Genomic DNA, 11,863 nt, shown 5'->3' with positions numbered 1-11,863 from the left:
GTTATTTTATAAAGATTGGAATAAAAATAAAAATAGTCTATGAATTTATGAATTATAACGCTAGCCTTTTCCGCCTAGAAGCAGTTACCAGGTAAGAAAAACTAAATGTTCATATCCAATCAATTGCTGCAACAACATTATGTATATATATCATTACATATCTATTGTGCAATTTTCTAAGCCATTTGAGCCATGCAGCTACTATGTGCACAGAATATTTGGTTACTGAAAAAGAAACTGTACAACTCAGTGAAGCACTAAAATCCTTGAAGAATTTATCTCTAACATCCCCCAGACTTCAAAGTTTTAGAGAATGCTCAAAACCTGAGGTGCCAATATTATAATTTCTTATCTTTCATGATACAAACAAAAAGTGTAATGGATGATAAAATTGAGGCTATAATAAAAAGAGTAGGAAGATAAATCCCTTGAATTCTTTGGTCAATAACTGAAAACTTCGAGACCGAGCCTCTTTTTGGAACAAAAGATACAAACAGACTAAAAGAAAACGATAAAGGAAAAGGTCCTCAAAAAAAAAAAGACCAAATCAAATTTGTTACAAATTCAATTTCGCCCATATTGATTCCTCAAAGTAGAACCCACAACCCAATCTATCCTCAATTTGGACAGTAAGAGAAAACTGATGAAAGTGATTCAACAGAACTCAATGTACACTAGCCGCAACTTTCTTCCCCTTCTTGCCACTTCGGATGCTCTCCCCTCTAATGACCATCCTTGAGAGAATATCAGCTTGTTTTGTGTTTCCCTCTGCATTGAGGCTCCTGATCAAATCTTCACAGCTACTACGATCAGTGACCCCACCCTTCTCCATAATCTTACACAAAATGGAATAAGCATTGAGGGTCTTTCCTGCTGTCAAAAGTGCATCCAATACTTTATCATAGCTTGAGAAACTTAAGTTACAATCCCTTTCCAAACCAAAATCCAACAATTTGAGAGACGCAATTGTCTTTTCCTTCTCACAAAGAGCAGTCAAAAGGTTATCGAAGTTGGGAACATGGCCATTATTCATCAGCAGTTCAATTCTTGCCAGGGCTTCCTCAACATGACCCCTCATGAGAAGGGCCTCCAAGATTTTAGCAACCAAGTCCATATTCTCCATTATCCCCTTCTCTACCATGCTTTTCATCACCCGACTTGCAGTTTGAACCCTACCATCATCAAACAGATTCTCCATCACTGAGCTAAAGATTAGAGGATCTGGTAGATGCCCACTTTCAATCATACCATCTAAAGCAATCTTAGCATCTGTCGGCTCCCCTTTCCTTAAGAAACTCTCAACCAGTAACTTGTATGCATCAGCATCTGAAGGAACCCCACGCCTACTCATTATCTTAAGAATCTCAAGAGCAGTATCTGGGGTCCCATCCTTTGAATGTCCACGGATCAAATTGTTAAATGCAGCTGGATCCTGAACACCCTTTTTCATCAGGTGCCGGAGAAAAACCTCTGCCTTCACAGTCCACCCATTATTGCATAGGTACTCAATTATAGGGTTATATGCACTCGGTTCCATCTCTAACGAACTTGATGGATTCAAGATGATCTCTTTCTCAATAACCTTGTCCAATAGCTTGATAGCCCTCTGATATGCCCCTGCCTTACAGAAACTTTCGATCAAGACGCCATAGTGTGCTGCCTCCACTGGAAGGTTTAATCGAATCATACCTTTGAGGACATCAGCAGCCCAATCCAAATTACCTGCCTTGCATTGACAAGAGATCAATCTTAAGAAGATCGAATTATCTTCAGGAGCCTGGTGTGTCTCCACCATCTCCTCAACAAGTTTATGAGCTTCTGACATCTTCTCTGCATCACACAGCCCTGGCAACAGGGTCGAATAAGTATTATGATTTGGCTTGATTCCAAACGAAGCCATTTCATCAAACAATCTCAAGCCATCGTCAACCTGGCCCATTGAGACATATCCTTTGACCATGGAAGTGTAACTGACCACAGTTGGGTTCAAATTCTTCCCTTTCATCTCCACAAAAAGCTTCTCTGCCTCCTCCATCTTCTTCACCCGGATATACCCATAAATCGTTGTGTTGTATGTCACCACATCAGGAGAGATTCCCCGGCTCTTCATGTCTTCAAAGAATCGATTCGCAGTTTCCACCTTCAAAGAAAGGAAGAAGCCCCAGAGCAAAACATTGTATGTGTGGCGGATCGGCATCACCCCTTCAGCCAGCATTTCATTAAAAACCCGTTTCGCCATTAGATATCGTCCCCGGCGCATGATCACTTTGAACAAAGCATCATAAGATTTGACAGTTCTTTCCACACCTAATTCCTTCATTTTACGAAACATTTTTACCGACTCCTGAACAATCCCAGCTTCCCCATAACTACTGATTAGAACAATGAAAAACTCTTCATCCCATTCAACACCCATCTTGGGCATGTCAAAGAGAATGCATCGGGCATGATTGAGTTTCCGAGTTCGGCCCAAGATTTGAATCATCTTCAGGTGGGTCGATCGGTCGTGGCGGTAACCAGTCTTAACGACCCACCTAAAGAATTGCAAAGCATGCTCAGAGTTACGGGCTCCGTGCAAAACATTCCAGACAAGAGAGTGATCGAATTCAGGAACAAGTTCTCTGATCGATCTCTGTAATCGGGTAGTCCACTCCCGATTTGCCATCATTCGGCAGATTACATCTTCTAACTTTTCTGGTTTTGGAGGATGCTTACCACGTGGGATTCTTCGCGGAATGTTTTCTTCAAGGCCTCCAATTGCGTTTTCTTCCTTTACATCCACATTCGGGGCTGAATCAGATTCGGTTGAGGGAGACTGAGACTCGATTGGTGGGATCTCTGAAACTGAGGAGGTATCATCTGAACAGAAGCCACGGAGGAAGGTGAAGGGGGATGGGCGGCTAGAAATCCTAGAGAAAACCCCAGATTGCCAAGGAGATAGCAGCTTAGTGGCCATTAGTATGAAACAATCCTTTCAGATGTATTGTGATGCAGAGAATCTGTGTCTTCAGTAGTTGTGAAATCTTTGGTGGTGGGTTTCAATCTCCATCAACCATCACCACTTCATCATAAACGATTCCGGGGAAGCAGCAGCCTGCAGTGCTTGAGCCAAAATGGCTTGGGGAAGCCGCAGTGCTTGAGGCTTGCGCTTCCTGTCTAAAAAACAGAAAAAAAAAAAAAAAAAAAAAAAAAAAAAAAACGAAACAAAACAAAACAAAATTCGTTATTTCTTGTGTTGAGGTTAGGGTTTTGAGGCAGTGAAGGTCTAAGTGTCACTAAGATGGTGACATATAGGAACATGTCACCACTTGCCACACAATGGATACTGAAAAGTAATGGTAAAGCACTTCACCTTTACGTTTGTTTGTTCTGTGTGGGGAAGGTTTGAGAGAAGGAGCTCCGTTCTGTGTGAGGAAAACCAGCTGAAAGACCAAGGTGAACAGAGCTCACAGAGAGTTCAAACCATGGATGGGAACCAAAACTAAGTAGATGAAGAGCTATCGGAGCACATAGTCAGCAAATGGTACTCCTTCTCGGAGCTGATCGTGAGACATCTGCTTCTTGATTACTTCGTCAAATGTTGCATGTCCCCTTCTTCTTCTTCAATCCCCTTTGTCGCTGCTCCTGTAAACAAATCCCTTTCATCTTCTTCTTCAATCCCCTTTCTTTTTTCCTTTTTCTGTTTTTTCAAAGCTTGCAACCCAACTGCAAGGGCCTGAGGGCAAAGGGGCCCTATGTTGCTGCTCCTGTAAACAAATCCGCTTCATCTTCTTCTTTAATCTCCCCCCCCCCCCTTTTTTTAAGCTTGAAGCCCAACTGCCAAGGGTGGAGTTAAAAAAGGGGCTGACGATTCCTATCGAGTGCAGCGGCACGACACAACAATCTTTTCCAGAGAAATTGAAGCTTTAAAATCTTCAGGACCAAGATCTATACCTCTAGCTTGAACTCAATCGACCATGATTGTCTCTTCGACATCTTTGGGAATTTCTCTGTTAGTGTTCTAGGGTTTCGATATCCTTCGTATTACAATGAACACGATCAAAATTCATGATTTCCCTTCCTAGATTTTCCATTTTTTCCATTTACGAAAGATGAAATTCGTCGCCGGTCGGAACCTTTTTCAAAGGAACTGAAGCTTTGAAATATTCTAAGACCAAAACATTTTTTAGGGGTAGGTGCGATGGCAAGTTGCAACAAATGGCAGGGGTGGCTAGTTCATGAATGCTATGGCTGGGCAAGGGTTGTGGTGGCCAATTAGGGGTGTCAATTCGTGGCCTGACCCAACTAAACCGACCGGGATTGACTATTTATAGACCGGCTTGGACCGTTTATTAAACATGTCGGGCTTGAGCCCGGCCCGTTTATAAATGGTCGGTCTCAGTTTTGCTAATTGGAGTCGGGCGCCCGATCGAGACCGATCGAACAACGCCTGATCGAGACTGGCCTATTGTGCACCGACTTGGCCCGACCCTTTAATGATTGTAAAATACTTATTTTACCCCCCAAATTAAAGAATAAAAACTAAAAAGTAAAGACATGTTCACATTTTAAATAATGGTTATATTTGGTATCATTTATTAATTTATTTTCATTTTTTTGAGCTTACATGAGTGGGTCGGAATATAAGAGCACATTTTTAAGAGGGCCCGTTTAAAAACCGATTAAAGCCCGTTTAACATTAAATATGTCCGTAGTCCGGTTAAGGCTCGACTAAAACCTGATTAAGGTAGCCCGATTAAAACCCGAGGCCGACCGACCGAATATAAAGTGTACCATGCCCTCAATAACTAAGCCGATTAGTTAAATGGGCGGACACGGTGTAGCCTTTGAAAGTCTTCAAGACCGATTAAGCCCGACCGAAAGGGAATACGCGGCCACATCGGCCGATAGGGAAAAAGTGGCGTTCAGTGGCTGTCAGGCCAAAATCCCACCCCCATTGACCAAACACTCTCAAATCACATGGTGTGGAATAGTTCGTACATCTATTCCACCCTTTAAATCCCACCCCAGCAAAACCTCTCTAAACAAATGGGGCCTTATAGAAGCATCAATAGGGGTGGGATTTTATCTTCCATGAGAAACGGGGCGACCATTTTGCCTCTTAGTGTGTCTAGGTGCAAGAGTCACACTGCCTTTTAGGCTTCTTTTTCTCGATTCTTTTTTTTTTCTTTTTAAGAATGGTTTTTGTGGGGAAGAGTGGCCCCTCCGCTCAAACACATGGAAGCTGAAATGACCAACACACCCCAATAAAATGGATAATGATGCTTATGTTGATGCTTCCTAGTGCACTCTTGTTGGGCCTCGCATACATATAAGAGTCGCAGGTCTCCCCCATAAAACACTTCCCTTTTTGGTAGGGAGGGTTTTGCACGCCACCAATGTGCACTTTTGACTCCTTCGAAGAATTTAATTTGTCGCATTCCTCTTGAAGGATTTGTTTCGATCAAGCAATCGTTGTGGCTTGCTCGAATAAGTTATGGAAATCATGCCCATGAACTTCTTCATCAACTCAAATTCAAGTCCATTTTAGGCTAGCTTGACAAACTCAGGTTCGGGTAAGACCAACTGGCACCTATTCCTAGCCCTCTTGAAACAAGCTATGAAGTCTTCAACCTTCTCACCTACAATTTGGTACATTCTGGATAGCTCAAAAGAAAGAAGCTAAGACTTACAGGTTTCTTTTTCTAGTTGAATGAATCATATCACGGAATTATTCCAATATTAAGGCACAGTTGGCCAGAGTCTCAAATGTGACTGATCACAGGCACCTAGGAAATTTACTCGAGAATATTCCTTTTGGACTACCATTTTGCTTCCATACATTTTTGAGCCCACCTACTGCATTGTTTAGGTGTGGTCATATGAGCACCTAAACTGAAACCTGTGACGAATGACCGCTTCCGGGGTATAGATGTTGTAATACATCTTATCCCCCTATCTCTACTTTTGCTAGGATTGGGATATCGAGAAAGAGGGTAGATTGTAGAGGGTTCAACAAAGAAAAGCAAGAAAGCATATGCGCTACAACGGAACAACTTTCCTGTAGCTTAATCTCTTGCTTTGGTGCAACGGCTTTCACACTAGGGTATTTGTCAATGGATAAAAAGTTGTAGAGATTTCTATGCAATAATTCATTGAAATATCGAAATCCCATGTACTAGTATGGGTGAGCAACTCAGTACTTGGTTCCTGCAGCAAAACACCTACTATTTTCCCGAATTGGCGAGGGAAATGCATTGCAGTTGCCTAGGTTGTTAATAAGTAATTGTAGGCTCTACTTATAGAGGGCAGGTTTTAATCCCTACGATTAAGGGTCATATTTGTTGATAAGATGTTCCATATTCAAACAACAAAGATTCACGAAGAAGCATTACGCTATTTATCAATGAGTGATATTATTGGACTGATATTTTGATGGGAAATGTTCTTCATTTCAGATAATGAAACCATTCCATTACTACTAACCCAAAAAATATAAACTCTCTGAGATATATGGTTTATGCCGGAAAGGTACAAATTTGACTAATTTGGAAATATTGGGTAATTTACTTTAGGGATAATCTGTTTGTAACCACGTTGATTACAACAGATTATTGTAACAATTTTTTTTTGCCCTTGGTCACATCACTTCCCCTTCTTATTAAACGAAGTCGTTTTAGTAATCTCAATCCGTGTCCTTTTCCCTTCCACCTCATGGCATCTCTCCTCTTCTTCAACGTCGCTTGCTTCATGTCTTACACTGCATCTCTCTCTAATTAGTCCAATCTTTGAATTCTCACCTCCATCTTTGGTTAGGACATTCAGAGTTATTTGATCGTTAATTCACATTTAGGCCTCTGTTCATGCCAACATCAAAGTAGCTCCCAAAGACTTCACCTACATGAACTTGTTAGGAGGAGATTTCGATGGGCAATTCATTCGAAACTAATCTTTGGCAAATTTTTTCCTATATGAATCTTGACTTTTTGACAACTTGATAAATCAATAAATTGCTAAACTATCATTCTATTTTCTAGTTCCAACTTGATTGATTCATAAAAAATGAGTCCTCTAAAAAATTTGAAACCTTCTAAGGAGCAGAGAGCCTCCTTGTTCTTAGTGGCATCTATAGTGAAGAACACCTGACCAAACGAGGGCCAATCAGGGACTGGACGGCTCTCAGTTCTTGTTCCAACTTTTCTTCTAAATGAGTTGCTACTACTGCTTCTGCTTCATTTTTTTCTATTCAACTGTTCTTTATATTAAGTTTACCTCTAGGGTTATACACTTTGTTCTGGGGTATATAAGTCCTAAACAAGGGGAGCAATTCTTCTCTTCAACTTTCAATGACTAATGCAAGTCAGCAATGTGGCATCAAGAATGTTCTAAAAAGAAAACACTCCCTCTCTTTCTTCTTCAATCTCTCTTCCTTTAGATTTTCCCCCAACTAAAGAAAAAGTCAAACAACACTAAGAATTAGAGTTATTAACAATATCCATACTACCACTGCTACAACCAAATTAAGCTTTCATTGCTACAGATTCACTAGAAATTAAACTTGACAAGATTAATCCGATATTGTAAGTAGATGTTGAAAATATTTTAAAAGATAGCTATGGGCAAGCTCCTTGAGTAGGTTGTGGAAAAGCTGAAGTAACTCCTAATTTAAGAACCAAACTTCAGTGATAGTCCATCCATTTCGATAAACTATTTTTAGACCTTCTAGGATGTTGAAGGCCTTTGACTCCATCTGTTGTTTACCTGCAATAACTCCATTGGTGATATTAAAGAAGTGACCTTGAAATAAAATTCCAAATGCCCATCCTGAATTTGTTTTCAACAAGTTAATAGCATTAGGGTTGTTAGTTCCAGGCCCGACTCGACAAGCCTGGCCGAGCCTAACATATTTATGATCCCAACCTCTATCAGTCAGATTCATAAACGTGTTTGGCTTGAGCCCAACACGTATATAAATAGGTAGTTCACGTGCATGGTGTAAGCCCGATCGGCCCGATCTAGTAAACCAACTGTGTATATGGTATATTTTTATTTTATTTTTTTAGAATAAGGTATTGATGAGGCAAAATATGTCACTTTCCTCAGCACGGCTAATGCATGTATGCAAACCTGAACAGGACTGAGCCGCTACTTCGGCCTCCATCAGGCCATGCCGTTACCTCGGCCTCCGTCAGGCCGTGCTTCACCTCGGCTTCCATCAAGCCGTGCAAACTCCTCGATCTCTACCAGGCCGCGCTATTACCTCGACCTCAATCATGCCGTGCTACTACCTCGGCAACCATCAAGCCGTGCTGATACCTCGGCCTACATCATGCCATCCTACTACCTCGGCATCCATCATGCCGTGCTGTTACCTTGGCATCCATCATGCTGTGCTGTTACCTCGGCCTCCATCAAGCCGTGCTCACCTCGGCTTCCAACAGGCCGTGCTACTACCTCGGCATCTATCAAGCCGCGGCCTCCATTAGGCCATGCTGTTACCTTGGCCTCCATCAGGCCGTGCTCCACCCCGGCATCTATCAGGCCGTGCTATCACCTCGACCTCCATCCTGTCGTGCTCTACCTCGGCCTCAATCATGCCGTGCTAGTACCTCGGCATCCATCAGGCCGTGCTGATACCTCGGCCTCCATCTGGCCGAGCTGCCACCTTGCCCGATGTCAACAACAAGGATTCCATAAACGTGTTTTCGTCCACCCCTACAGTCAAGGAAGGTAATCCCTATTCCGGAGGACAGGACTCCATCCACTACACGTCATTATGATGGCACATGGTTGGTCTTTCCTATTAAGAGGAGAATATTCCAGGAATATTCCCAGAATGAAAAAGACACTCCCCTTGAGGACTCCACGCCTAAACAGGACTCTTGACAATCGTCTCCCACTTGCCCTCCATAAGCAGCCTATAAATACCAAGGTAAGCCTCCATCACAGGGGGATCGATTACTCACTTCTCAGACTGTAAAAGCTCTCTTGAGCATCTGCTGTGGAAAGGTCTAACTTAGGCATCGGAGAGTCCCCCGTCGGGTTAGCCCAGCTCTCCTTGTCACCTCTTCTGTGCAGGTCGGCCAAATCACCAAGAACGGCAGGAGAGATAGTCCGGTCAAATTATTCCGCAACAGGTATATATTGATATTTTTATCACTTATTGAATGTGATTAAGTGTCAAATCTTTTCTAATTTTTTTATGATTTAAGAAATCTACGAAATTTTCTAAAACCTAAGACAATTAAAGCCCGTTTAAGGCTTTAATAAAACATTAGCCCGACTACAGTCCGATTAGCCCAGTTATTAGAAGCTCGGTTACAGCTCAGAACCTAACCTAGCCCGACTAATTCCATAAATAGGTAGTTCACAGTGCAAGCAGGCTACCCACCTGGCCCAGGTAGGCCCGACCGAGTTCTACTTGTTGACGCCCTTAAAAGTAGCACCATCTTCCTAAATAGAAGTTTGATTCATGTTAATAATCCAACAATTAATATTTTAGACGAACAACATTGGGTTACATGCAATATGTTTATTCAATACTTTATTTCTATGAAACCAAATTAAAAATAAATAGTGATGGTAACAATGCTAAAACACCAAATAAGGCCATTTCAATTGAGATATGAGACCTAAAATTAAAATTTGATACACCATTGAGCTGAAGGAGTTATCATTTAAACTATAATGATTAAAACTAAGCAGGACAACCCTCTAGATATGAGAAGCAACATCACAGGAAATAGAAGTATGATAAATTGTTTCTAAAAATTACCACACAACACACATAATTTGCCATTGTTCATCCATTTACCAATGAGGTCTCTTACTTGAATATCATTACGCAAAGTTTTCCAAAAGAAAAGCTTAATATCAGGTTGAAGCAAATTTGAGTCATTAGTCGTTTCAGGTGATATAGCAAAAAAAGTACTCTTTATTTGGTCAAATGGAGTTTAAAGTACCATGCGTTATTTGAAAATTTGGTAGAAAATATTGTTGATATAGCAAAAAAAGTCATCTTTCAAAGAAAAAAGGCCCGAAAACCAAGATCCAGCTCGGTAACATCTAAGACCGAGCACAAGCTCAGCACTATCATGACCAGGCACTGGCCTGACAAAGCCCCAACGAAATAAGGCAGGGAAACCGAGCACGGCAAGGCACCTGAAGAACTTAACATCATAGGAACATAGACCGGGCTCAAGCAGAGGAGCAACTAGGACCGAGCTCAAACTCGGCAACAAGGAAGAGATCCAGCACCACAGCATCTAAGACCGAGCTACAGCTCGGCACCACAACACCCGACCATAGTTTGGCGACTCAGATAATCATTATGCACAAAGGAGCTCCAGCTCGGAGGCATCTAAACCGAGCTCAAGCTCGGAACTACCCAGATCAGGCCCTAGCCTGAATTCAAAGCCCGATCTCAAGGCCGGCACATCAACGATAACTTACCCTCGTTTTCGCAACTCAAGACCTTACCCTTAGGCATGAAGAACGAGTTTTGTTTCGGCATTTAAAAAACAAACCCGGGTTACGCATACTCGTACAACGGTCTTGGTCCAGGCACAATGCTTCGCCATACAAAGAAATACAGGACCGAATCAAGTCCAACTAAAAAAAAAGGAATTACCTAAAAGAAACTGAAAAAACACAATGAGGGAAGAAAAAACAAAAAATTTCCACAAAAGGGAAGAAACCTTCAAAGGTTACATCAACTCCCAAATGGGAATTTTAGAAAAGAGAAACGCAAGGTTACATCACTCAAAAAAAAAAAAGCAGAGGAAGAAAGGAGAAGCACAACATCAGTACTGCGGAAACTGGAGGGCTAGATCAGAAAGGAGCGAGTTGTATCACTTGGTGGCTATAGGGTCTGCTTGCGTCACCTCCTCACCGACCTCAGCCTGACCAACAAGCTGAACAGAGGGTGCTGGGGCAAGAGCGCGCTGCCCATACTCAGAGAAATCGTAATGAGGCGTCTTGCCAAGGACGAACTGAACGACATTTTCTGAGCCAGCCTGAAATGAGGAGACGTTGACGTCAACTAGCCATTTCTGACCAACTTCAGAGTTCAGCCACCTCTCGGCGACGACCTCATCGTTAGCAGCCAGATCGGATTGATGTTTCAACTCCAGCTCAGAAATCCGAGCTGATCGTTCGATTTCTATCTTTTTGCTAGCCTCCTGAGCTTCAGCCAGCTCGCTCTGTAGCCTGTCTTTCTCTTTGGCAAGGCCGCTGCTGATCCTGTGCTGCTTAGCCACTTCGCGCTCCAGCTCGCCAGCCCTCTCCTCATGGTCTTTCGCCTTCTGCTCTTCAGAGCGGGCCTTCCTCTTCTCATTCTCCAACTGGCCTGTGGCCATATGAAGATCCCCCCGCAGGCGCTTCACCTCCGCATCCAACTTCTCGCGGGCAACGGCCATGTTCTCGAACCGACTGGTGGCCTCCACCGCATAAGCGAAAGCCTGCATTTATCCAACGGAGCCTTGAATACGAGGAACTAAAATATATAAAAAGGCAAGGAGGCGGGAAATACATACGTCCCCCATCTGTAAGTAGACCTACTCCGCGAAGTCAATGTCCGGCAGCTTCATCAAGCGAATGACATCTTTTTTAGGTAGGCTACTACGGCACCAAGTCCGAGCTGCCGTAGGATCCAGAACGGTTCCGTTCTCAAGCAGGTCCACCCAGGGGTCTAAAGGCTGCTTCCCTGTTCGAGCCACCTTGGTAGGGTTCCCATGCTGCTCCGCATCAACTGGCGAACGCCTCTTTTGGCCGTCGGAGATTGACCCAGCAAGGTCAGGCGTGCTAGTCTGCCCTGGCCCTTTCTCTACCGCGCCACCGTGTTCATTTGCCCTAGCAGAGTTCGGAGCCACGTGCCGAGCTGAAT

At 42.9% G+C, this 11,863-nt stretch overlaps 1 protein-coding gene across 1 annotated transcript; it reads right to left on the bottom strand.

Moving 5' to 3' along the window:
• Positions 1-398: 398 nt before the first annotated feature.
• On the bottom strand, positions 399-4,145 carry LOC122080196 (pentatricopeptide repeat-containing protein At2g37230-like). The gene is made up of 2 exons (XM_042647112.1): positions 3,353-4,145; positions 399-3,156 (listed from the first exon to the last, which is right to left on the bottom strand). The coding sequence occupies exon 2, from the start codon at positions 2,954-2,956 to the stop codon at positions 665-667; it is 2,292 nt and encodes a 763-aa protein (XP_042503046.1). The 5' UTR covers positions 2,957-3,156; positions 3,353-4,145; the 3' UTR covers positions 399-664.
• Between the last annotated feature and the right edge of the window lie 7,718 nt (positions 4,146-11,863).

The sequence above is a fragment of the Macadamia integrifolia genome, chromosome 5, assembly GCF_013358625.1.
Source record: "Macadamia integrifolia cultivar HAES 741 chromosome 5, SCU_Mint_v3, whole genome shotgun sequence".
Taxonomy (NCBI): Eukaryota; Viridiplantae; Streptophyta; class Magnoliopsida; order Proteales; family Proteaceae; genus Macadamia; species Macadamia integrifolia.
The sequence above is the reverse complement of the archived record's forward strand: the minus strand, read 5'-3'. Positions and strand labels throughout refer to the sequence as shown.

Bases quoted from the DNA above. Each gene is read 5' to 3' on its own strand.
- LOC122080196 (XM_042647112.1), bottom strand. From the start codon at position 2,956: ATGGCCACTAAGCTGCTATCTCCTTGGCAATCTGGGGTTTTCTCTAGG.